At 42.9% G+C, this 25,901-nt stretch overlaps 1 protein-coding gene across 4 annotated transcripts; it reads left to right on the forward strand.

Moving 5' to 3' along the window:
- Positions 1-6,753: 6,753 nt before the first annotated feature.
- Positions 6,754-25,254, forward strand: LOC118151199 (sex comb on midleg-like protein 1). 4 transcript variants are annotated; one of them, XM_035290198.3, is made up of 8 exons: positions 6,754-6,900; positions 14,361-14,438; positions 15,657-15,752; positions 16,237-16,320; positions 19,573-19,677; positions 20,071-20,443; positions 22,082-22,230; positions 23,543-25,254. In XM_035290198.3, exons 2-8 carry the CDS (start codon positions 14,406-14,408, stop codon positions 23,675-23,677), a joined length of 975 nt encoding a protein of 324 aa, XP_035146089.3. In that variant the 5' UTR covers positions 6,754-6,900; positions 14,361-14,405; the 3' UTR covers positions 23,678-25,254. The 4 variants fall into 4 exon arrangements, with proteins under 4 accessions (XP_035146089.3, XP_017824245.4, XP_078220225.1 ...); XM_017968756.4 differs by having other exon boundaries at positions 16,240-16,320; XM_078364099.1 differs by lacking the exon at positions 6,754-6,900 and adding an exon at positions 7,519-7,597.
- The last annotated feature ends 647 nt before the right edge of the window (positions 25,255-25,901 follow it).

A 25,901-nucleotide genomic window follows, 5' to 3' on the forward strand; every position in this document is an offset into this window, starting at 1 on the left:
GGATGGGGTTTTGCCATGTTGCAGGCTGGTGTCAAACTCCTGACCTCAAGTGATCTGCCCTCCTCATCCTTCCAAAGTGCTGGGATTACAGGCATGAGCCACTGCACCTGGCCTATGCCTTATTGTATTACTGACACTCACACCAACACAAGGTTTGCTCTGCCCATGTCTGTCTTCCTGACATTCATACCCACACATGATCTGCCTCTGCCCATAGCTTACTGTCTTTCTGTCATTCGTATCCACATGCAATATGGCTCTGCCCATCTCTTCCTGTCTTCCTGCCATTAGTACCCACACAGGATCTGCCCTGGCCTGTGTCATCTTTCTGTGCTTCATCCTCACACCTCTTCTGCTCCTGTCTGTGTCTTTCTGATTTACAAGAGTCCATATCGACCCATGATGTGTTTCCTTCCCTTATCTCGTTGCCTTACTTGATTCTGACACTTACTGAATATTGAACCCATCCTTCCCCTCTTGGCCACTCTTGTGAATCTGCCCTGGCCATTTCTCGGAGCTTCTGCATGTCCAGCTTCCTTCTGAATTCAGGCCCTGCCCTGGCAGTGCCTCTTCCTGGGTTTCTCTGTTCCCAGGGTTTGGGGCGTCTTCTTCTTTGGACCTTTTGTGTCTCAGTTCCAATGTTGCCTCTCAGAGAAGTCTTCTGTGACCGTCCCTCTTGGCATGTCCTCCTTCCTTGTCATTCCCTTTTACTTTCTTCACAGTGCCCCATGCCTTCAGAAGGAATTTTGTTCCTGTCTGTTTTCCCTCCCCTTGCTGATCCAGAAGGTCAAGGTCAAGGCCTGGTGTGTGCAGCTGCCCGCTCTGACCCTGCCTCATGATAATGCACGGTGCCCTGGAGGTGCTGGGTGAGGTTGTGCTCAATGAAGAAGTGAATTCTGAGAGAAGATCCAAGATGGCCAAATCGGAACAGCTCTGGAGTCCAGTTCCCACAAGAACAAAGCAGAGGGCTTATGATCGCAGCATTTCCACACAAGTTTTCACTGCCCACAGACCAGGAGATTCTCAGGCTGAAAAGTGCCACGAGTTTCGAGCACGGCTGTTTCAGCCAGCGCAGTGGGTCTCCACACACAAACCCACACGCAAATCTGGGCAGCCATTTCAACTGTCACCTGGAATGCCTGGGAGACAGAGCCACCCATTCAACTGATAAAAAGGGGGCTGAAACAGGGAGCCAGGTGATCTGGCTCGGGAGTTCCCACCCCCACGAAGACCAGCAATCTGAAACGCTCAGGACTGAGAGTTTCGCAGCAAGCACTGCTGGACCCAGAACGGTCCAGCTCTGCGGGGGGAAGGGCGTCAGCCATTACTGAGGCAGTCCACCATTACTGAGGGAGTCCGCCATTACCTAGGCCGTCTGCCATTACAGAGGCAGTCGGCCATTACTGAGGCAGACTGCCATTACCGAGGCAATTCTAACTATACCTCTATAAACAAAACCTCTTGGAAGTTCACACAGCAGCTGGGCAGAGCCCATAGCAGCTCAGCAACGCCTCTGATGGTAGACTGTGACTAGGCTACCTCCTTGCTGGGCAGGGCATCTCTGAAAAAAGGAAGCAGCACATCAGGAACTTCTAAATAAAGCCCCACCTTCTCAGGATAGAGCACCTGGGAAAAAAAGGCGGTTATGAGTTCTGCTGCAGCAGACTTAGACATACCTGCTCAGCAGCTCTGAATGGAACAGTGGAGCTCCCAGCACAGCATTTGAGCTCCTATAAGAGACAGACTGCCTCCTCAAGCAGTTCCCTGAATCCTGTATATCCAAAGAGACACCTCATAAAGGAAAACTCGAGCTGACATCTGGCACATATCCTTCTGGGATGAAGATAACAGAAAAAGAAATTGGAAGCAACCCTTACTGTTCTGCAGCCACTGCAGGTGATCCCCAAGCAAGCAGAGTCTGCAGTGGACTTCCAGCAGTCCTATAGCAGAGGGGCCCATTAGAAGGAAAACTAAAAAAACAGAAAGAAATAACCTCAACATCAACTAAAAGGACATCCACTCAGAGACCCCACCTGAAAGTCACTGACTACGAAGACCACAGGTAGATAAATCCACAAAGATGGGAAGAAACCAGTACAAAAAGGATGAAAGCACCCAAAACCAGAAAGCCTCTCTTCCTCCAAGAGATCACAGCTCCTCACCAGCAAGGGAACAAAGCTAGATGGAGAATGAGTCTGATGGATTGACAGAAACAGGCTTCAGAAGGTGGGTAATAACAAACTTCTCTGAGCTAAAAGAACATGTTCTAACCCAATACAAAGAAACTAAGAACCTTGAAAAAAGGTTTGACAAAATGCTAACAAGAATAGAGAAGAATAAAAATTAATTAATGGAGCTGAAAAAACATGAGAGCTTCACAAAGCATACACAAGTTTCAATAGCCGAATCAAACAAGCAGAAGAAAGGATATCAGAGAATGAAGATCAGCTGAATGAAATAAAGTGAGAAGGCAAGAATAGAGAAAAAAAGAGTAAAAAGAAATGAACAAAGCCTCCAAGAAATATGGGATTATGTGCAAAGACCAAAGCTACATTTGATAGGTGTACCTGAATGTGACAGAGAGAATGAATCCAGGCTGGAAAACACTCTTCAGGATACTATCCAGGAAAACTTCCCCAACCTAGCAAGGCAGGCCAACATTAAAGTCCAGGAAATACAGAGAACACCACAAAGATATTCCTCCAGAAGAGCAACCCCAAGGCACATAATTGTCAGATTCAACAGGGTTGAAATGAAGGAAAAAATGCTAAGGGCAGCCAGAGAGAAAGGTCATGTTACCCACAAAGGGAAGCCCATTAGACTCACAGTGGATCTCTTGGCAGAAACCCTACAAGCCAGAAGAGAGTGGGGGCCAATATTCAACATCCTTAAAGAAAAGAACTTTTAACCTAGAATCCCTTATTCAGCCAAATTAAGCTTCATAAGTGAAGGAGAAATAAAATCCTTTACAAACAAGCAATTGTTGAGAGACTTCATCACCACCAGGCCTGCCTTACAAGAGCTCCTGAAAGAAGCACTAAATGTGGAAAGGAACAACCAGTACCAGCCACTCCAAAAAGGTACCAAATGGTAAAGAGCATCGACACAATGAAGAAACCGCATCAACTAACAGGGAAAACAACCAGCTAGCATGAAAATGGCATGATAAAATTCACACATAACAATATTAACCTTAAATGTAAATGGTCTTAATGCCCCAATCAAAAGACATAGACTGGCAAATTGGATAAAAAGTCAAAACCCATCAGTGTGCTGTATCCAGGAAACCCATCTCATGTGCAAGGACTCACATAAACTCAAAATAAAGGGATGGAGGAAGATTTACTAAGCAAATAGAGAGAGAGAGAGAAAAAAAGCAGGAGCTGCAGTCCTAGTCTCTGATAAAACAGACTTTAAACCAACAAAGATCAAAAGAGACAAAGAAGGGCATTACATAATGGTAAAAGGGTCAATGCAACAAGAAGAGCTACCTATCCTAAATATATACGTACCCAATACAGGAGCGCTCAGATACATAAAGCAAGTTCAAATCAGATACATAAAGCAAGTTCAAATCACAGTGGGCCTTATAGCATCATTAATCGTATAGCCATGATATGTCTATTATACTATAATACATGCTGCCTACAACAGACTCATGTTAGGTCTAAAGACGAACATACGAAGAAGTGCTCATCATCCCTGGTCATTAGAGAAATGCAAATGAAAACTACATTGAGATACCACCTCACGCCAGTTAGAATGGCGATCATTAAAAAATCTGGAGACAACAGATGCGGGAGAGGATGTGGAGAAATAGGAACACTTTTACACTGCTGGTGGGAGTGTAAATTAGTGCAACCATTGTGGAAGACAGTGTGGTGATTCCTCAAGAACCTAGAAATAGAAATTCCATTTGACCCAGCAATCCCATTACTGGGTATATATCCAAAGGATTATAAATCATTCTATTATAAAGACACATGCATACATATGTTCACTGTGGCACTGTTTACAATAAATAGCAAATACCTGGAACCAACCCAGCTGCCCATCGACGACAGACTGGACAAGGAAAATGTGGCACATATACACCATGGAATACTGTGCGGCCATAAAAAATGATGAGTTTGTGTCCTTTGCGGGGACATGGATGAAACTGACACAAGAAAAGAAAATCTAACACCACATATTCTCACTCATAGGTGAGTGTTGAACAATAAGAGCACATGGACACAGGGAAGGGAGCATCACACACTGGTGTCTGTTGTGGGGGAATAGGTGAGGGACAGCAGCAGGGGGTAGGGTGGTTGGGGAGGGATAACATGGGGAGAAATGCCAGATATAGGTGACAGGGGGATGGAGGCAGCAAACCACCTTGTCAAGTATGTACCTACGCAACACTCCTGCACGTTCTGCACATGTACCCCAGAACCTAAAGTGCAATAAAATATATATTTTTAAAAAATGGTTGAGGAAAGTACTTTCAAGCTTGCCTGAGGTCTGAGAAGCTGAGCTTTCTGCAATGGTCTGAGGGTAAGCTTTGACTGGAGTGTTTGAAGGACGCCTTTCCTGTTTGCTTTCTCGGCGTGGAAACGTCAAGATGCAGAATCCAGATAGGTCACTGTAGCCTGGGCCTCTGCGATCTGGATTTGAAGCTGCAGACTGTGTTGAACTGGGCGAGCGGGAGGGCAGAGTGCGCTGGGGTCCAGCCTCCTGGGGTCCTGGAAGGGTGGGATGGTGTAGGCTGGTCCCCCACCCAGAATTAGTCAGAATTTGCTTCCCCACCAGGAGCGAGGTGAGTGAGAGGCGGGTCCTGGAGTAGTGCACCTGGAGGTGATCAGCATGGGCTGAAGTGTCAGAGGAGGTGACAGCCCAGGTCTTGCCTAATTAGTAGGTCTCTTCCAGCTGGAGATGCTGCCATCTTCTGTCACCCCTGGGGCACACCTGAGACCCTGCTCCCCGGACCTCCCCCCAAGAGGCTGAGTGCTAGACTCAGCCTGGGAGACAGGCTGAAGTTCTCAGGTAAATTTTACCCTACCAAGGCTGCGGCTTTGTAGGTAACACAGAAATGGGGAGGTGCTAGCTTGTCACTCTCTCCCATGCTCAGTCTCTTCCCTTTTCATCACCATCTCAGCCCCAACCATCTTCCTCCCTCCCTTCCTCCTTCCCTCCTTCATCTCTCTCTTTCTCTCTGACACATGCACACGTGCACACACACACACACACAGATGTGTGTCTGCTCATGAACACATGAGATCCAGTTTTCACAACTGATGGTGGGAGCTCAGTGCTGTTCTCCAGCTCCTCCGGGCCTTTCTCTGTCCTTACAAAGAAGGTGCCCTGTGATGGTTAATGCTGAGTGTCAACTTGATTGGGTTGAAGGATGCAAAGTGTTGTCCCTGTGTGTGTCTGTGAGGATGTTGCCAAAGGAGATGAACATTTGAGTGGGTGGATTTGGAGAGGCAGATCCACCCTTAATCTGGGTGGGCACCATCTGATCAGCTGCCAGCAAAAGCAGGAGGAAGAGCAAAAGCAAGTGGAAGAGCGTGGAAGGACTAGCCTGGCTTAGTCTTCCGGCCTACATCGTTTTCCCGTGCTGGATGCTTCCAGTCCTCAAAGATCGGACTCCAAGTTCTTCAGCCTTTGGACTCTTAGACCTTTAATCACAGACTGAAGGCTGCACTGCTGGCTTCCCTACTTTGGAGGTTTGGGACTCGGACTGGCTTCCTTGCTCCTCAGCTTGCAGACGGTCTATTGTGGGAATTTACCTTGTGATCCTGTGAGTCAATCCTCCTTAATAAACTCCCCTTTATATATACAACCATCCCATTAGTTCTGTTTCTCTGGAGAACGCTAATACACATTCCTTTGTCAAAACTGCACTTAGGGCCAAAAACCCACTGCAGACCCTGGGGTCAGCAAAGCGGCAGCTCTCAGGGCCTCCTGGAAGCATGGCGTTGCACATCTCGGCCAGGCCACTGGAGCTGTGTCCAGGGCTCCAGGCCACAGGTGGTGAGCACTGTGCCTGTTGAGATGGACTCCCTCCCCCGCTGCCGTGGCCATCAACGGTGGACTGAATAAAGAAAATGTGGTACAGATACACCATGGAATACTATGCAGCCTTATCAAAGAACAAAACCATGTCCTTTGCAGCAGCATGTATACAGCTGGAAGCCTTTCTCCTAAGTGAATTAACAGAAACAGAAAACCTCATACTGAATCTTTTCACTTGTAAGTAGGAGCTTAAATATCGGGTACATAGGGACAGACAGATGAGACTAGAGACTGCAGAATACTAGAGGGAGCAGGAAGGAGGGGCAGGGGTTGCTAGGTATTTATTAGGGGCACATTTGCAAAGTTGGCTTGTTTTCGGTTTTGTTCCCAAAGCCGGCATCGGATGTGAGAAAGCAACCTGGAAAACACTAGAAAGTCTGAACACAATTCTCTGATGTTGGCCTTTTATTTATGATACCCATTTTGGGAGGAGCAGAATGACACTGTTGGCTACTAGTTCATATCTCTGTATCTCTAGATTTGTATCTATATCTACATATATTCACACACACATATATAATGTACAACTATATAGACATATATATGTATACTTTTGTAAAAAGAACACTTTAAGAAAGGAGGTCGAAAGCGGGGGGGGGCGGAGCGAGGCCCTTTGACCCCCCGAGTCACGCACGCACGCCCAGCGCTACTGCGCAGCCGCAGAGACGTAGTCCAAGCTCCTTCCGCTCGCGCCTCAGTGTGCCTCGTGAGAGGGGAGACAGTTACCACACGGTTACCACACAGCCGCGGCACAGACGTAGGCCTCAGGTCTCCGGCCTCAGTTCTCCGGCCTCAGAGCCAGACCCCGCCACCTCACGATTTCCGACCAGATTGAGGAACAAGGTAAGGTAACCTCCCCTCACCTGCCCCGCTAACTTGGGCCTCAAGTTCTGTCAGAGCCTGGGCCCTGCCCGGTTAGGCGACCATTCAGGAGGCGGCAGGATTGGATGTTCATCGGCGGGGGCATGTTGGGGGCGGCAGGATTGGATGTTCATCGGCGGGGGCATGTTGGGGGCGGCAGGATTGGATGTTCATCGGCGGGGGCATGTTGGGGGCGGCAGGATTGGATGTTCATCGGCGGGGGCATGTTGGGGGCGGCAGGATTGGATGTTCATCGGCGGGGGCATGTTGGGGGCGGCAGGATTGGATGTTCATCGGCGGGGGCATGTTGGGGGCGGCAGGATTGGATGTTCATCGGCGGGGGCATGTTGGGGGCGGCAGGATTGGATGTTCATCGGCGGGGGCATGTTGGGGGCGGCAGGATTGGATGTTCATCGGCGGGGGCATGTTGGGGGCGGCAGGATTGGATGTTCATCGGCGGGGGCATGTTGGGGGCGGCAGGATTGGATGTTCATCGGCGGGGGCATGTTGGGGGCGGCAGGATTGGATGTTCATCGGCGGGGGCATGTTGGGGGCGGCCTCTGGGTATTGGCCATCTGCTGCCGATTGGTCAGGGCGCCCGTGGGAGATTTGGCGTGGTGGACCAAGATGGCGCTGAGTTCAGGGGGTCTCCGGGCTCAAGATGTCCTCGTGGCGTGAGGTGATCTTGAGGTTCATGGCGTCCCTGTGGCGCTCAGTGGCTCGGGGTTGGGGTGACTCGGGCTTGTGCCCAGAGTGCGTCAAGATACTGGGCCTGGTTGCCCTAGGGCCCACGGTTCTTTCCCGAGCCTCGATTGGTTGGGAAACCATCGAGGCGATGGTTGGTCGGCCAGGTGGGGCACCTCCAGGAGTGTGCCTCAAACCCCGGCAGGCGGTGCGGCGGGGCCTGGCGCTACAGCAGCTCTATGCAGCCGCACTTTTTCTGGAATTTGTTGATTTTTCGCTGGTGGGCAGCCGCGGGGCACGGCCTTGTTCAGTGTTCTGGCGTAGCGGCCCTGGTGCAGCCTCAAATGCCGGGTGCTCTGAGGGGGTGCTTTGGGTGGTGCCCGCCGCCTCTCCCGCGGCGCCTGCGCGGGCGACGTTTTGAGATTTCGCACCTCATTAAATCCTTGGGGCTGACTTTCTGGGACTAGCTGATTCTTTTCCAGCTGCTCTCTTTTTGGTGAGGGGTGGTATTGGGGGGCGAGGAATGACTTTTTGTTGTTGTTGTTGTTATTGGGGGGCGAGGAATGACTTTTTGTGGTTGTTGTTATTGGGGGGCGAGGAATGACTTTTTGTGGTTGTTGTTATTGGGGGGCGAGGAATGACTTTTTGTGGTTGTTGTTGTTATTGGGGGGCGAGGAATGACTTTTTGTTGTTGCTGTTATTGGGGGGCGAGGAATGACTTTTTGTGGTTGTTGTTGTTATTGGGGGTCGAGGAATGACTTTTTGTGGTTGTTGTTGGTTTCGCTTTGTTTTTCAGACAGAGTCTCGCTCTGTTGCCCGGGCTGGAGTGCAGTGGCGCCATCTTGGCTCACCACAGCCTCCGCCTCCCGGGTTCAAGCGGTTCTCTCTCCTCAGCCTCCTGAAGAGCTGAGGCTATAGGCGTGGCCGCCACGTAGGGCTAATTTTGGTATTTTTTGTTGAGATGGGATTTCGTCATGTTGCCCACGCTGGTCTGAACTCCTAGTCTCAGGCAATCCTCCTGCCTCAGTCTCCCAAAGTACTGGGATTACTGGCGAGAGCCACCGCATTGGGTGACAGCTTTGAGTTTAAAGAATTGACCAACTCCCGAGTTGATTTCCTGTCGGACTTTTCGCGGTTGAGACATAGAGTTGGGGTTTTGATGGTAACCGAGTTCCATTAGAGACAGACTGTGCAGCTTCGCTGTTTTATTTTAAATACGTTAATGAGGAGGAAGAGAAAAACAAGACTTAGGGTGTTGGGGGCAGAGGCGGGAGTCGGGAGCGCCTGCGAAATCGGGGTCCCTGTGGAGCTGGGGAGCCGTCGAGGCGCGCGAGGGCCGGGCCCCCTTGCCGCGTGGTCTTTGACAGGAAAGTCTCTGATTTGGTTGGGGTCGGACCGCGTCCCTCCCCCCGCTCCCTCCTCTCCCCGGCTCTCCCGGGCTCTCCCGGGCTCTCCCCGCAGTGGGGCCGACCGGCTTCAGGTTGACTAACAGAGAGCGATTTTCCGAGCAGCTTTGCAGCGCGGCGTTTTCTAAATCGGGGCGTGGGCTGGGTGCCCTTTGGAGCCTCGCTCGTCCCGCCTGCAGCAAGTGCTGGGCGATGGGATGCGGTTTTGGCGGCAGTGGAAGGGCTGCCTTTGAGAGTCCCGCAGGAAGATTTAGAAAGTGATTGTTCTTAAAACGGAGCGGCCTGGCTGTTGTAATTGCCCTGTTTTGCTGTGTGTTCCTCAAAGTGGTCCCCGCGTGAGTGGTCCCTCATTGTGAGCTGTGCCTCATGTCATGAGTTGATGGCCTTGCGCCTTGGAAGCGAATATTTATGACTTTTGAAAATGTGTTTAAAATGTCTTTAACGTCTAAAAAAGTCTCTTAGAAAACCAAATGGCTTCTTGTTGTTATGTTATCAAGAATTTAGATTTCTGTGGTAAATATGAGGTTCATTTTAAGTAAACTCATTGTTATGGGATTTGAGACTTAAACGTGAAATTAATTTTGCACAATCAAGTCATGGCTGGGCTCTTTGAAAATGTTGTAAGGCTGAAATTATCTTGCGGGAAGAAGTGAGAAGGAACTAAAATGTGTGGTGTTATCAACAGCTTAGGTTTCTGTGGTAAATATAAATGAGTTTTCTTTTAAGTAAACTCATTTTTGTGGAATTTGAGATTTGAAAGTGAAATTAATTAATTTTGCACAATCTAGTCACGACTGGCCTCTGAGAAAACATTGTAAAGCTGTGATTTATCTTGTGGGAAAAAGTGAAAAGGAACTTAAATTTATGGTGTTATCAAGAGTTGGCTGGGCGCAGTGGCTCACGCCTGCAATCCCAGCACTTTGGGAGGCTGATCACCTAAGGTCAAAAGTTCCAGACCAGCCTGGCCAACATGGTGAAACTGGTCTCTACTAAAATTAGCCGGGCGTGGTGGCACATGCCTGTTATGCTAGCTACTCGGGAGGCTGCTTTAACCTGGGAGGCAGAGGTTGCAGTGAGCTGAGATCTTGCCACTGTACTCCAGCCTGGGTGATAGAGTAAGACTCTGTCTCAAAAAAAAGGGGAGGGGGAGTTTAGATTTCTGTGATAAATATAAGTGAGTTTCATTTTAAGTAAACTCATTTTGTGGGATTTGAGATTTAAAAATGAAATTAATTTTGCGCGTTCTAGTCATGGTTGGGCTCTAAGAAAATGTTGTAAAGCTGTAATTGTTTATCTGATGGGAAGAAGTAAAAAGGAACTAAAATTTATGGTGTGTCTATTATGAACCAGGCATGATGCTGGGAGTTTAACTGTGTCATTTTTGTCCTAAATAGCCCTGTGAAGTAGATATCATTCCAACTTTACAGGTTAGAAATTTGAGGCACAGAGAGATGAAATATTTGCCTAAAGTGAAATGGCAAATTTGGCAATTTGGACTTGGATTCAAGTGTTTCTAACTAAAGCCCAGCTCCTTGCATCATGCCCTCGTACCTAAAAGACATGACCTAATTCATTTCAGGTGCAATGTGAATGAAAATTACATGTTATGACCCAGGCTTGTTGTCTGTGCTCCTTGTTAAATAGTTCTGTTGGATAGATGTGGTCAATACCCAAAAGCTTTTGCTATCTTTGCCAGGCATTGCTCTAAGCACTTGACATGTATTAATTCATTTAATCCTTATAATTCCATGAGGTATGTGCTATTATCATTCCCATTTTACAGACAAAAAAAAAAAATGAAGCACAGAGGATTTAAGTAAGTTGTTCAACTTACTTACACAGCTAGTATGTGGGGGAGGTGGGACCCAAACCCAGGTATTCTGGCCACAAGCCTAAGGTCTTAATGCCGTTTGATGCTGCCTCTCATGTAACCAGATACGTGTGACAGTTGCCTCACAAGTCTTAAAGTGTGAGTGTTCTTGTAGTTCAGGGAAAGCCATGTCACATCCACATGGGATGATCATTGGCATAGCGCTCTTGCTTTTTGGAGGTGAAACTTGAATTAAGCCTTGAATAGGTTCTCCTGGGTGGAGACACAACAGGGTATTATGGGTAGAGGGCATAACAGGAGCAAGAAGCTCAGAGTGCAAGATTGGTGTTGATTTGCATATGTACCACAAACATAAACATGTTGGGAGTCCAGGTACACAGTGTTCCCTGTCTACCCCAAGTTTTGACAACATTGTAATTAATCCAACTGGGGAGTTCTCTGTTCTCTGGATGTAAGAGCTTGCAACCATTGTCTGCAAACTCGCCTGTAACAGGCTACATAGTAAATATTTAGGCTTAGAACAAGCAGTCCCCAACATTTGTAGCAAGAGGGACCCGTTTCGGTTTCCTGGGGGACCGGGAGAGTGCTGGGGGTGGGGGGAATATTGTTTTGCAATGAAATTGTTTCATAAGGAGAGTGCAACCTGCACATGCAGTTCACAGTAGGGTTCCTGCTTCTGTGAGAATCTAATGCTGCAACACATCTGACAGGAGGTGGAGCCCAGGGGGCAATGCTTGTTAGCTCCTGCTGTGCAGTCTGGTTCCTAACTGGCCAAGGACAGGTACCAGGCGGTTCCCCAGGGGCTGGGGACCCCTGGCTTAGAGTAAAGGGGCAAGTGGTAAGAAGTGACCTCTGCGCGGTGGGCAGGGTCCTGATTGTGGAAGGACCTTGCAAAGCCATGGTAGGAGTTTGGATTTTCCTGTGTTATTGGCAGCAGAGCTATTCCAGGTGATTTTAATAATGAAGTAAAGCTCGTAGAGTGTGGTGGTAGACTGCACCATTTACTAGCTATAAGACCTTGGTAAATTACTTAAATCAAGCTTGTCCAACCCGACTTATTTTGTTGTTGTTGTTGTTGTCATTGTTGTCCTTCTGTTTTGTTTTGTTTTAGTCTTTCAGCAGCCTGAAGCCATGCTTTTTAGCCTCTGTCTCTAGTGATAAGTGGAAAAGGGGGATGAGAAGGGGGTTTACTGGACCAACCAGAAACAGAAACTAAGAACCCATGAATGTATTCTCTCCCTTGGACACCCCTAATAAGCGGTCTTTGCTTCAGATTTCTCATAAGGAAAATGCGGATACTAATAGAACCTACCCTAGAGGGTTGTCAGCAATTTAGTAAGATAGAATACCTAGTCAAAGGATCAAAGGAAAGTACAAATTAAATTAGAAATAGTAATTTTAAACCGCGGTTTTGCTAAAATTTCTGTAATTGTGATGAAATGATTATCCTTCCAGATAAAAATAATTTGTCAAAACAACTCAAGGAAAGATAGGATAATTTGCTTAGCTCATTATCCATGGAGGAACTTAGAAAACGTTATCAAAGCTGGACCCAGAGAGTTTCTTTTTGTTTAATTCAACCCTTTAGAGCACAAAAATTCTGGTGCGATGTAAACATTTTTAGAGCATAGAAAGAGATGAAAGGCTTCCCAGCTAATTTTTCAGAGCAATTTTGATACCAAGTGTTAATAATGTATCAATACTGATTCATTAATTGTGAGAAATATACCATCTCACTAATGTAAGATCTTAGAAATAGAGATGCAAACAATTTCTAAATAAAACACCAACAAATTGAATGTTGTTCTTTATAATCAGCTGGACCCCTCACCCCCAGAACATTAAGAAATGTATTAATACGTTGCATCAGGAGGTCAAAGGAGAAAAGCGATTTAGTCATCTGATGCCAAGAAAGCGATTTGGTACTATTTATCTGTCTTGGTTTTAAAACTACATGCAGGACCGGCAGGATACCACCTTAGTTTAGTTTAGAACATCTGGCTGACCCCAACAGCCCTCCTTAATGGGAAGAAGTAGAGGAGAGTTTTCAAACGTGGATACCTATCCGTTGTTTCTACTTCTAGGAATTTATCCCATAGAACTACTTCCACAGGTGCAAGACTGTTGTGCAGTGTTCTTTGTAAGAGCAAGACTTTAGAAGTAACTTGAATATCTATGAATTTATGAATTGGGGACTGGTTTAATAAATCATGGCATATTTATGAGATAGACCACTAAGAAGTCATTACAGAAACTACAGTAAATCTAAAAGTATTGATTTGGAAAGATTTTCTACCGTAGGTTACTTTTGCCTGTTTTTGAGTTTAATGTCAGTTGAGTCATATACTATATTCTCTTTTTTGTGTCTGGCTGTTTTTAAACTCAAGGTTATGGTTGTGGGATTTGGCCTTCCTGTGTGTGGCAGTAGTTGGTTTATTCTCATTGCTGTGTAGTTCTTTTGTATGAATATACCACAATTGAATTACTCATAGCTTGTGTAAGTCTTATGGTCCGAAAAACTCAAATAGTTTAAAAAGTGAAATTTGATTGAAGTTAGAGCTCCAATTAGAGGTATTTTACAACTTGATACCTCTATGCAACATTAGTGTGCATTTATCTAACTTGAGTTCTCCCATCTTCTTTATCCCCTTTTGATTTCTCTCTTTTGGGCTCATGGTCATTAGTATCTCCACTATAGAATGGTCATTAGTATCTCTACTATAGAATGAAAGGGAAACGGGAAAAGAGATGAAACTTGAATCCCTTACTTGTGCCTCTCATTACTGCTCTGGCTCAGGAAGGATAAAGTGAAGTAGTTCTTTTATTAACATACACTTCCCAGTAACTGGGATGCAGACCTTCAAAGCAAATCTCTAGTACAAGATATAATCTGATACGGTTGTAGCCAGTATCTTCTATTTCCATAGTTAAGTGATTCAGAGCCATAACTGAACCTTCCTAATTCTAGATTGTTTGGCTTGCCTTTCACAGCCATTTATTTAGGTTTCATATGCAATGTAATAAGGCAATCCTAAGTTGAAAACTGAAATGGACCTTAGAGATCGTCTCAGCTGGTATTCAAAACCTGGTGCATGGGAAGATGGTGTCTCTCATGGGCTGTCCAGCCCACATACTGGTGGGGTCTCAATCCAGAATAGACGCCCGGCTTACATTTTGGAGGCAATGTGTTCTCCTTAGGCAAGAGCCTTTTGGAGCTCCTTTACAAAAGCAGTTGGCCCTTATGTTCTCTTGTTCATTTGTTTCCAGCATTTACTCTGTAGGCTTTAAGTTGCTAAGCAGTTGGTAAATGTGTTTGATTCGATTCTTATTTCTAGTCATGGGCAATATAGCCCTTCAGTTTTAAAAGATTTATTCTAAATTGGCCATGGAAGAAATCTGGTTTTGTCACTTTTTAAAATTCAACCCAAAGTCCAATTCAATTTGAATTAGCATTCTGAGAGCATATCCGTATTATTAAGGTAGTAAGATATGAAGTAACTTTCTTATGCATTGCTTTTCAGGAGTAGAGGTTTGCCACTCTCAGGTGACTAAGCAGTATCACAAAAATGATGTCTAGCAACACCAGTGAAGCTGATGTGGTTTGTATTCAAATTGAAAATGCGTCTTTGTTCTTTTTATTGTGCTATACTTCTATTCTAAATTTAATTTTATATAGTAAAATGCATAGGTAATTGAATTTTTGTTATGTATTTTGGCAGTAATATATAAAGCTCTTGTGACAATTTGTGTTCAAGTTTCTTTGTGAACACACACTTAAATTTCTTTTGGGTCAACAGAAGTTGAATTACTAGGTTATGGAGTTCCGTAAATTTAACTCTGTGAGAATCTGCTGAACAGTTTTTCAAAGTAGTTGTGCTGTTTTTACATTTCTGTTATATTCTTCTATATTTCTTAATCCTTCAAGTTGAATCAGTATATAGATTATTAAACTGCATCTAATTTGGCTTAACAGAAAACACCTTTTTTTAGTTACATAAGGACATAGATAGTAATGCTACCTAAGTAGTCTAGGCAATTCTCTTAACTACTATCAGTTCTACTGTTTTTCAAAAATCTTTGAAGATAATGTTAAGTGCCTACCAAGAGTCATTTTTCTCTGACATAACTATGTAAAAGCACTTTGAAAACATGAGGCGCTGTACAAGAGTAGGATAGTATATTTTTAAAAATACTGAACTGTAACCTAATTCCATATTTTTTGTAATTTCTATCATGTATTTTCAAACAAAAGCATACATAGCTACCAAGTATGTTGATTTTAAAATTATTCCTATACATCATAATTCATTCTTAGAATGAAGAGTTATTATATTGAAGTGTAACGGTTATTCACTACTTACTTATTTATACCCTATCTTATTTTAAAAAGTTTTAAGGTACTTTAGAGATTAATTTATGAAGAAAAATAGGTGCTCAGATGTTTTCTGTCTTGTCCACAGAGGGGCACTGTTGGACTATTTAGAAATCAAAAACCATATAACATTTATTTTTTTGTTCATGGTTAGAAACACTTGCTTTTAAAGTAGTTCTGGTGCTAAAGGACTGGTCTTGCTACCATGAAGCATATAAAGGGTTAAGCTTAGTGAAAACTGTTATCTTAAGTATTGTTGGGTTAATGAGAACACAGTTCCGCAAACACATCTTTTTGTAGTCATAGTATTTACAATGAGCAAAGTTCCTTTGCTATCACAAATAGCCCTTTGTAAAAGCTTCTTGAAAGTGAAATTAAACCCTCAACTTTTCTTTTAGTTCTGTCTTTCATCTTTCCTTTTAATTTGTTGATAAATCTTCCTCAGCTAAAAACAAGAATATCTACTTATGATGATGACAACACTGTTGTTCTTCATGCATATGAAACAAAACATAAATTTGCAAATGAAACAAAAACTGAGGTAAGTAGTGTTAATTGCTAATTGCCAAATATATTAACACTTGCTGTTTTAAAGAAAAAAATTTAAATTCCTCATATACGATGGAGTTCCCATAAACTCACAATCAAGAAAATATCTCTCCCCTGAATTTGAATGCTTTCTTTCATCAGAGAATGAGCACTTAACCATTTTACTTTCCCCTTTTTCTTATATAGTAGAAAATTAAGAGTAGTTTTGTACTCACTTTCAGTACAAAACTCTAAACCTGGATTCTTCCGATATAATAAATTCTTTTATTGCCTCCTTCCTCAATTGTCAGTTATCATTTTCATTCTCATCTAAATGTGAATTTCTTAAATCTCTGCTTTAGATTAAGACTTCTGAAAACCATTAAAAAGTTGGTTATAAATAAAAACAATTTAAATAAATAAATACAGTTCCCCTCGCCCCTGGTGTTCGGTTTGACGTTACAGAAAGAAAGCATTAACCACTTTAAAACTACTAGCAGGAACCCATTACTGTAGCTGATGCATCCTGTAATACTGAAGAGCAACCGAAGTCAGTGTATGATGTCCTTACCTATTGCCAGGTATGGAAGTTCTGTCTCTTCAATGTAGTTCTCTAAAATGTTAAGCAAAAATTCTCCTTATCTCACATAAAAGGAAAGCGTACAATTAATTGAAATTTTGCCTGTCAAATTATTTATGATTATCATTCCGTTGTGATTATTTTTTAAAAACAATTTCTGGTTAGAGCCGCATTTCCTGGTGACATTTTTGAAATAGCAACATGTAGATTTTGTAGCTTTTTGAAAAGCTCATTACCAACCAAATGTAGTTGAGTCTCTTTCATCTGGATTGCTCGGTATTGAATTAGTCTCCCCTACAAAATCCTTAAAGGAAATTAACTGATTTGGATGAACTTTAGTATGTGCCTAAATGCACATCAAGATATCTCAGTGGAAACAAAATGGCAGCCCATCAAGGTTTATAAAGAAACATACCTAAGGTAGTTTTGGGGGGAGTTGTAAGAATCACCATGTTGGTAGAGATGTGATTACTGGGAATTTTGTAAGTTGAGTACCCCAGAGGTAATAAAGGCTTATTTAAAAAAAACGTTTCTTACCATATATAAGATTTCTTGAATGGAATAAGCTAACATGCTTTGGAAACTAAAATTGTTTGGATGTTTATCATGATCATGGGTAAGAACAGAACTGGAGTGCTTCCAAGGGACACATAGAGTCTTGTGGGGAAGTGGGTGCAGAGGCTAGCTGGGGAGGGAGGGAGCGGGTTCTCCCCAGCCTGCCTCCCCCTGCACTGCTAGGTTAGAGTCCCCTTTAGCGAGCCTGCACGCTGAGGTGGGAGATAGCATCTGTTGGAGGAGGTGCCCAGGGCCATGGTCAGCCTGAAATGGCCCCAAGGGCCCTTCTCCATTCCTCCCAAGCGACTGGCTCTTTCTTCACTTATCCATTCTAGATCACAGGGGTGTCGCTGCAGCCTGCCTTGTTCTTTCATCCCAGTTCCCTCTTGAGTCCACCTCCCTCCTGCTTAGGCTGGGAGCAGAGGAGGACACTCTCTGCTGGCCGTCCCCTGCCTACCTCAGTCCCATAGTCCTGCCTCTTCACTCCTGGAGGCAGTGGAGCACCTGGGGCAGTCCTCCCTTCCAAGTCCTCATATCTGTCCCCATAGTCAACCAACTACCCCCATGCTCAGCCTTCTGACCCCTTCACGACCATTTTAGTGACCAGGGATGACACCCTCACTGCTTTCTGCATCTGGTCCCCTCCCCGAACTCAGAGCTGCCCCCATCGGGCATCCCTCTCTCTCCTCTGGCTCCAGTCCCATTCCCTCCTTCCCCTCTATAAGATCTCCCACAGCTTGGAGAAGCCACTTTTCTTGCCTCCCATCCCTCCTTTCCTGTCATCCTCACTCTCTCCTTACCATGACAGCCCCATTCCTGGAACGTCATTGATACTTTCTGTCTCCACACCTGGCTTCCTGTTTTTCTCTGTGGGTATTTTTGAACCTGTTGTTCCTTCCGCCCTGTAAGCCCTTACATGCATCCTCACCTGCTAAGCACCTTCTCATGTTTTAATTCTCACCTCAGACCTCACCTCCTCTGAAAAGTACTCTATGACTGCCAGCCTGGGTTAGGCCCGCTCTTCTCTGCATGCTTAGCCTCCTGTTCCTGCCTGTGTCACGATGCTGGTAATAACACTAGTAACTAGTAACACTGAGCACCGTTGAACTGGGCATAGTGTAGTGTTGTTTCTCTTAGCATTAACCTAATACTATAGCAAGGTTCTCATCCTCAAGAGAACCCTGAGAGAGATTTTCATCCCGATTCCCTACATGAGGACATTGAAGCACAGAGAGGTTAAGTAACCTGCCCAGGGTCACAGAGCCAGTAAATGGCTGGACTCTAGTATTTGACCCCAACCATGTTCCCCTAGAGCCTGCACTGTAGAACCCTCGCAGCCCAGTGGTTCTCACCGGGGACATCAGAATCACCTGGGGGCTTGTGAAAACATAGACCACTGCCCCTACTCCCAGAGTTCCCGGTTCCATAGGTCTGGGGTACAGCCTGGAATTTGGCATTTCTGATGAGCTTGCGGGTGATGTTAATGCCACCGTTTTGTCGACCACACTTTGCAAACCACTGTTCCAGGCTATTAATCACTTTGTCTGTTGGAATTCTCTTTTTACTTGTCTCTCCCCCAGCTGAGATGGCAGTTCCTCTAGGAGAGGAGCTTTTTGTTTGTTTTTTAAATAGGGTGGGGTCTCACTCCATTGTCCTGGCTAGAGTGGGGTGGCACAGGCACAGCTCACTGCAGCCTCAACTTCCCAGGCTCAGGTGATTCTCCCACCTCAGCCTCCCTAGTATCAGGGACTACAGGCATACACTGCCACACTTGGCTAATTTTTTGTATTTTTGGTAGAGACGGAGGTTTCGCCATGTTGCCTAGGCTGGTCTCTAACTCCTGAGCTGAAGCCATCCACCTGCCTCAGCCTCCCAAAGTGCTGGGATTACACCTGATCAGGAGCCTTTTTTCAGTCCATGTTCTCAACACCTAGCAAAGTAGTTCTGCCAGGTGGTAGGCTGTCAATAAAGGTTTAGTTGGATAAATGAAAGAATTAATGAATGAATTAATGAGGAAATGTTTCTGGCCCTTTGTTAAGTATATTTTTCTTTACCCAAAGTTTCTGCGTATTTCAAGAATTCTCAGATTTTTATCAGTCTCCTATGTGCTTGACTGGCGTATAAATCTCATGTGTACTCCATGGTTTTGTAAGGTTAATTACTGGCTGCATGATTTAAAAGTACTTTGAAGCCAAAAGTCACATCTGTTATATTTGGTTCAGTGTTCCTTCTGGAGTGGAACACTTGCTGTCTATAATATAGACTTCATATTTGTAGATATATGAACATATATGTTACATATGAACATTATAAAGTGAGTCTTTGTTCTTTTAGCAGATTTGAGCATTTCTTTCCTAAAATAGCACCTTCCTTGATGTGCAGTGTCTCCATCATCAGTGTGCTAGTGTAGAGGCACTGTAGCACATTCATTCGCCACCATTAGAGCTTCCTCAGTGCCGACATGGGGTAGAGCAGGGGAAGAGACATTGGGGCTCCTGAACTCAGCCTATTGGCTCTGTGTCACCTACAGCCAGGCCTTGAATAGAAGCAAGACATTTCTGATGGCTTGAGAACTTTTGCTGTGTCTAGCAGTTGACATTTGACTTAATGGTATTTTCATGTTACTATTCTTTGAAATAGAAACTACATTATATTATACACTGTATACCTATTATATAACTATACTGTATTGTAATAGGTTATATATGATGCTATCCAAAACCTGGATAAGAAGATTGATGGCATTAGCAAAAAGGTTTCAAAAATCCAACGTTTCAATGCAAAAGCAGGGTCGACGAATCGCGTAAGTGTTTTAAAAAACATTTTTACAACTATGATAAACCTTTGGTTTGTAAAGATGCCAATCAGCTAGAAGTGAGAGAGTACCAGTAACTGTGTGAGATTAGCAAGGCATGTCTATCCTTGTAGATGGAGACTACTGACTCTCGGTTGGGAGAATGCCGAAGTTTAGGTTTGATAACTTGAGACACTGTGTATTTTTATGTTTGTAACTATCATGTGTAAAATACAATTAAAATGTAGAATTGAAGAAGAATCAATTATATACTCAAAAAGGAGCATTTATTTTTAATAATGTAAAGCAAAGTTGCATGGAAAATAAGTATTAATGTATTTACTACTCATTTTACTACTTTTTTACTCACCGTTGGTTGATGCTGTGTTTCTGTGATTTCAGAAGCCATCTGGCTTTGGATATGGATATGCATACAGAAATTATTCTTGCCTGCTTGCTAAAAAGCTTAAACTCCAGAAAATGAAGAAAAGTCAGGCTTACGAGACATTCTCCTACTCTCAAAGTTATAGTCCCACTTCACCGGTGGCAGTGCGGGCAGATAATTCCCAGAGCAACAATCCAGCACCATCCTTTCACATGGAAGAATACCAGCGAGCTGAGCCGGAGGAGGACCCAGTCCTCAGCTGTACTCCGAGTTCAGTGCATTTCTCAGACCACTCTGAGCATGGTTTTCAACCGTCTTATGCATCTGATGGTGCAATGCCTGGCTCTTCACGGCCCTACCGTGGCAGCGCTAGGGTTAACAGCAGCCAAGGCAAGTACTCACCTGACCGCTCTTTTGCAGTACCACTTTCAGGTATGCTGGCTCAGGGAGAGCCCAGTTCAGTACATGCCCCTGAGATGATGAGTTACTCAGCTTTAGTGGAGAATAGGCACATTGTATCATCTCTCTGCTTCCGTTCTGGTTTTGGTGAGGTTGAAATGCTGTATCTACAAGTAGCACTATTTGACCTGCATTTATCAACATCCTTGATGCAAACTAATAGAAGCTGCTCATTTCCTATTTTGAGAGCTGGTTTTAGGTTATATTCAGAATGATGACTAACATTTATTGAGTGTCTATTATGTGCAAGGCACTGTGCCAATCAACCGACACCCCTCTTCCCCACTTATAATGACACCATGGTGTTGCCACATTTCTTATCCTGTCCCCAAGGTCACAGAGCTGATGAGTAGCACTTCTAGAGCTCTGCCTCATTGTGATTTTTAAAATCTTCTATTTTTCTTTACTCTTTCCCTAGATAAATAAAAAACACTCCTGAGATGGCAAGAGCCCAGATGATAGGGAAGAAAGGGTATGCTTTGGCTAATTCACGCACACGCACACACACACACACACACACACCACACACCACACAAAGATCAAATTGTGTTGTTGGTCTTGGTTGGAGAAACAAATTTCCCTAACTAATTATGAAACCCACTTTAGTCATCACACACTAATTTTAGGGAATCGAACACTCTGGGTGAGTAAAAGAATACTTAGCAGTACACAAAGAAATTTCAACACAGCTTAGTATAGAGCGTAGCTAAAACTTTCTGAAGTATGAGCACTTAAATTGTCTCATATCTCAGTTATTTCTTTTTTTTAACATATAAACCTTTGACCAAAATCTCTATTACTATGCAATTAAGCATGAAAGAGGGATTAAATAAAATGTTATAGTTACTTCTGGCCTAGTTTAGCAGAAAGCAATCTTGTCTTCTTCAAAGTGCACATTAGCACTTAGGCCATCAGGGACAGGAATCTAAAGAGTAAAGTGATACTAAAAATAACCTTATTGAATACATGGTGAAGATTTGATAAAAGGACTGATTTGGTTCTTCAAGATAATGGGGTTGTTATTGAGATTCATTTATTAAAAGAAACAAATTTAAGCAATTATAAAACTGTAAATTTGGGGAATTATATTTAGCTAGTATTTTATATTTATTAATTTATATTTAGCTAGTAAAATCAGCCTAATCTAGATAGACCAAGAGAGAGATTAGGAGAGAAATTCCTTGAAATACTTGAAGTAAGAGAGTCATACGTTAGGCTAGATTAACCTAATTTTACCCAAGTGACAGATCTTTTGCCATATTTGCCTGTGGCCAAAGAAGACTTGATTTGCTTCATCTGTGTTGTGATCTTTGAAACTTTAAGGTAACGTCTGAACCTGTCTTTGCTATCTAGGGAAGGTCAGATGGGCCGCTCTTGTGTAGGCATCCTCACATCATCTTTATATAGACTTTCACTAGATTTTACAGTTGGAGTCTTGACTCCTTGCTAGGAACGTCACAGAAGGTTTCAACAAAGACACCATTCCTCCCTTCCTAACATCTGTTCTTTCAGGATAATAATCAGGACAAGTGTGATTTATCTTATTTTCTTTTCTCCTCTCCATTGAAGTTACAAGCGTACCAGTGGACAATGACATGTATTTAGAGGACAACTTCACTAAGCACCCTGCAACATGGTCGGTGGAAGCAGTGGTTTTGTTTCTGAAGCAAACGGATCCTAAGACATTATCTCCTCTTGTCGATCTCTTCAGAAACCATGTAATATATCTTTTGTTCCTGTTTTTTTGCTGTAATGTCTTTGAATGACCCGTGTTCAAGCCTTTCAGCTGGATACTGTGTGAATAGTGGGTGAACCCTATCAACTGATTTTTCCATGTCAGAAAGGTTATTTTGCCCCAGGTTAGCCTTAAATGGTAGGCTAATAGTCTGTTCTTCAAATGGGTATCAAAGTGCCTAAACTACAAATTGCCTCAACTTCTCAAGACATGATGATTCAGCATGGCCACTCAGGTGTACCTCCCCTTTGTAAGGACAGATACAATGATCCTCCCGCATCTGCTCCCAGCTGGGCACCAGGACCACGAGGAAGAGGGGTTAACCACAAGCTATAATAGAGTAACCTTCTTTCTATATAACCGGTGATTCAACAACTGATTCTATTTGTCTTATTATTGATGATTTGTGATGCTAATACCCTCTTGCTATTACCAGATCATTTACAAAGTAATATCCTAGGCCAAAGTTTTATAAGATTCGGTTTCTTTAATTTTGAGTTTTGCTCAGTAGAAAAAATATGGAAGGTGCCAAACAAAGATTGTACTATAAGAGATTTCAGGTCTTTTCCGATAAGGTTGTACTATAAGGGATTTCAGATCTTTTCAGATAGTGTTAAATGAGTGAGATTTTATTTTTAAACTGGAACATATAAAACCAAGTCATATGCTTCAGCAGCTTAAGTTGCTCAGTTAAGATAAGGAATTTTAAAAGGATGCTTTGTGACTATGAAGAAATATTTTCACACTGTATCCTAACAAATAAAATTAGCCACATAGCTGAATTTCAGTATAGTAAGAAAGTTGGTCATTAGTTTTAGCATCTAATTAGCTTCAGACAACGAATTCACATTCATGGTAAAGACAACATTGTATAGACATTTATAGTTTGCACTGATGCTGACATACTCATCTTCCCAGCCCTTCTCAGAAATTTAATGACCATCTGAAATTCATTTTTGCTCTTCTTTGTCTTTACTATTTTGTCATGGATGTGTAGTATTTTATTCAACCTGGAGTATGTATTTAAAGTTAAGTTTGACACAGTTTATTTTTTAAGATATTAGGTTAAATTTCCTTTTTCTTAGAACTTGAAGTGAGTTTATACATTACCAAGTGGTGCTTCACTGTACAAGTTACATTTTTAATAGTGTTCATAAAGCAGATGCATATTCAGAGAATATACATCTGCAATGAACTGTTCTCTAGTTTGCTTTACATGTTCTCATAAAGAACTAACTGCTCTGTTGAAAATATGGAAGCATTACTAATTATTGTTAAGTTTCTTCTCTCCACAGGAAATTGATGGGCAGGCTCTGCTCCTACTCACGAGCGATGTGATGCTGAAGTACTTGGGTCTGAAGCTGGGAACGGTCATGAAGCTATGCTACTACATTGAACAACTTAAACAAGGAAAATGCTATCAAAATTAAAAAAAAATCCTTGTACAAATTTAGATTGGGCCAACTTCCAGAGATACCAATGCCTTATTAGTGTAGAATCATTTTCTGCCCTTTAGTCATTTTTTTTTGTTTTAGAAAGTATCTCTCAAAATATAGCCAGAATTGTAGAACTATGTTATCGTCCAGTCTACTACTTTCAAAACCATTTAACTGCTAGATAGTATTAGAATAGTCCAATAGGAAATTCATTCTTTATAGGTCTTAAAAATTACTCTTATTATATTGTTTACAAATATTTCATGTAAGAAATGGAAAATAAACCCCTTTGATTCTGGTTCATCTTTATACAGAGAACTAAAACAGCTAAGAGAGGTATTATCAGGGGTTGGCAACTTCCATGATGAAATCTATGGGGATTTTTCCTCAGAAGAGAATTTAAAGGTGTACCCATAGATAGCTCTTTCTGAAGTATTTTGTCTGTCTGATGCTGCCGTGTTCTACCAGTTTCCAGAAAGAGAATAGCCATATAAGTTATTTTTCTTTCTGCTATTATTTGTCTACAAGTTTTACTCAGTTTTAGAGAAAATAATAAGCTTAAAAACTTTTATGAAGTGCTCTTAACAGTTTTTAGATAAACTATATGATAGATAGAATGGTTATTTTATGCAGGAAATATACTACAAGGGTGGTTTCAATAAATTCTGACTACTTTTTCTCCCAAAAAACTATTCTTCTAAAACTTCCATATTTTGGCTAATTTTGGACATTTAACTACACTTTCATTGTTTGCACCTCTTTATAAAGATACCTCTGTCTAACCTTTTAAGATATATAACCTTATTTTATGTGTTTATTCTTTATATAGATAGTATTTTATATTTTATTCTAACCTGAAATATACACACAAGTAATTTTTTTTTAATTTAAAATGGCATTTTGTATTCCCCCAGAGGTAGGATGAGCCATATATTTGTAAGATGTTTTATTTTGTGAAATCTAAGTGGATTATTTGCCATCACTATTACCTCTCAACTTACTTTTCAGAGGACAAGAAACAATCTGTGGATTGGTTTCCATACAGGGAAGGTCTCTGTCCTGTGGAATATTTCTAATTTGCTTAGTTCTTAGCCATTTATCCTGCTGCACTTTGAATGATACATTAATTCAGACTAATGTTTGAGGGCTTTATTTTGTAAGTTAGAACTTTCAAGTGAAACATATTTAGCACTATTATTTCATTATAAATGTATAACATGTTTATTACATTGTATAACAAATATAAGGTTTATAAGCTATGAGAATTGGTGCTGTCACCATTAGCCACTTAAAAATGTGAAGAAAATGTCCGTCAGGGGCAATAATGTAACTTTTCTTGTTAGAAAACCAAATATACTTTAGACACGACTGCAACTATTTACAGAATAGCTTCATCTATGTTATTTCTTAAATGTCATAAGATTCTTACTTAAACTTGGTCTTCTTTCAAATTGTTTCTATGAATATGCTCTACCCACTTGAACAGTCCTTCGGTGTTTACATAAATACTATGTTTTGCAGTTTTCATATTAAAAAAAATAAAGTTAAATAATCTCAACGATTCATTTAAAGCCTTAGATGTGATTTTATTTATCATCACTGCGTTATATTAATGTGTGAATTGGTTGGAACTGAAATAGCCACTCTAGTAAGCTTGTGGCTTTCCGTGTCCAAAATACTTGAGTTTTAAAACCTGCCCAGATTCTACCTGTAAACAGATACCTAAGAGCCAAGGGCTGATTTCTTACAGGGGTCTCCAATGAGACCCCAGGGGGGCTGTTAGAACTTCAGTCGATGAGCCGTATCTGTGGTCAGAGCCTTTATTTCTTATGATATCATCAGTGATGCGAGTGTGCTAGAAAACGCCAGTGCCCCGAGGTATCTCACCCCATCTGAGTCCGTACGCCTGGCTGGCAACTCCGGCTGCCCTTTTACCACTGGGGGCCAGAGGCTGCCTCCTGGATGCACCTGCTGTTGGCCCTCTGCTTCCAGAGGGCCCAGCTGTCCCGGCAGGATGCCCTTGGAGGACTGGGGTTCCAGTTGCATAGCCTCACTTACCCTACCCCTGTCCCCGTCTCCAGGAGCTGCGGCTACAGCTGAGGAACCCAGAAACCCTCACTGCTCTTGCTCCCCAGCATCGTGTCCTGTGATTTCCTGGAGAAAACGGGGTCCTTACCGGGGCTCCAGGGCTGATGCTCAGCGGCTAGAATGGGAGTGT

This window comes from Callithrix jacchus, chromosome X, assembly GCF_049354715.1.
Source record: "Callithrix jacchus isolate 240 chromosome X, calJac240_pri, whole genome shotgun sequence".
Lineage (NCBI taxonomy): Eukaryota > Metazoa > Chordata > Mammalia > Primates > Cebidae > Callithrix > Callithrix jacchus.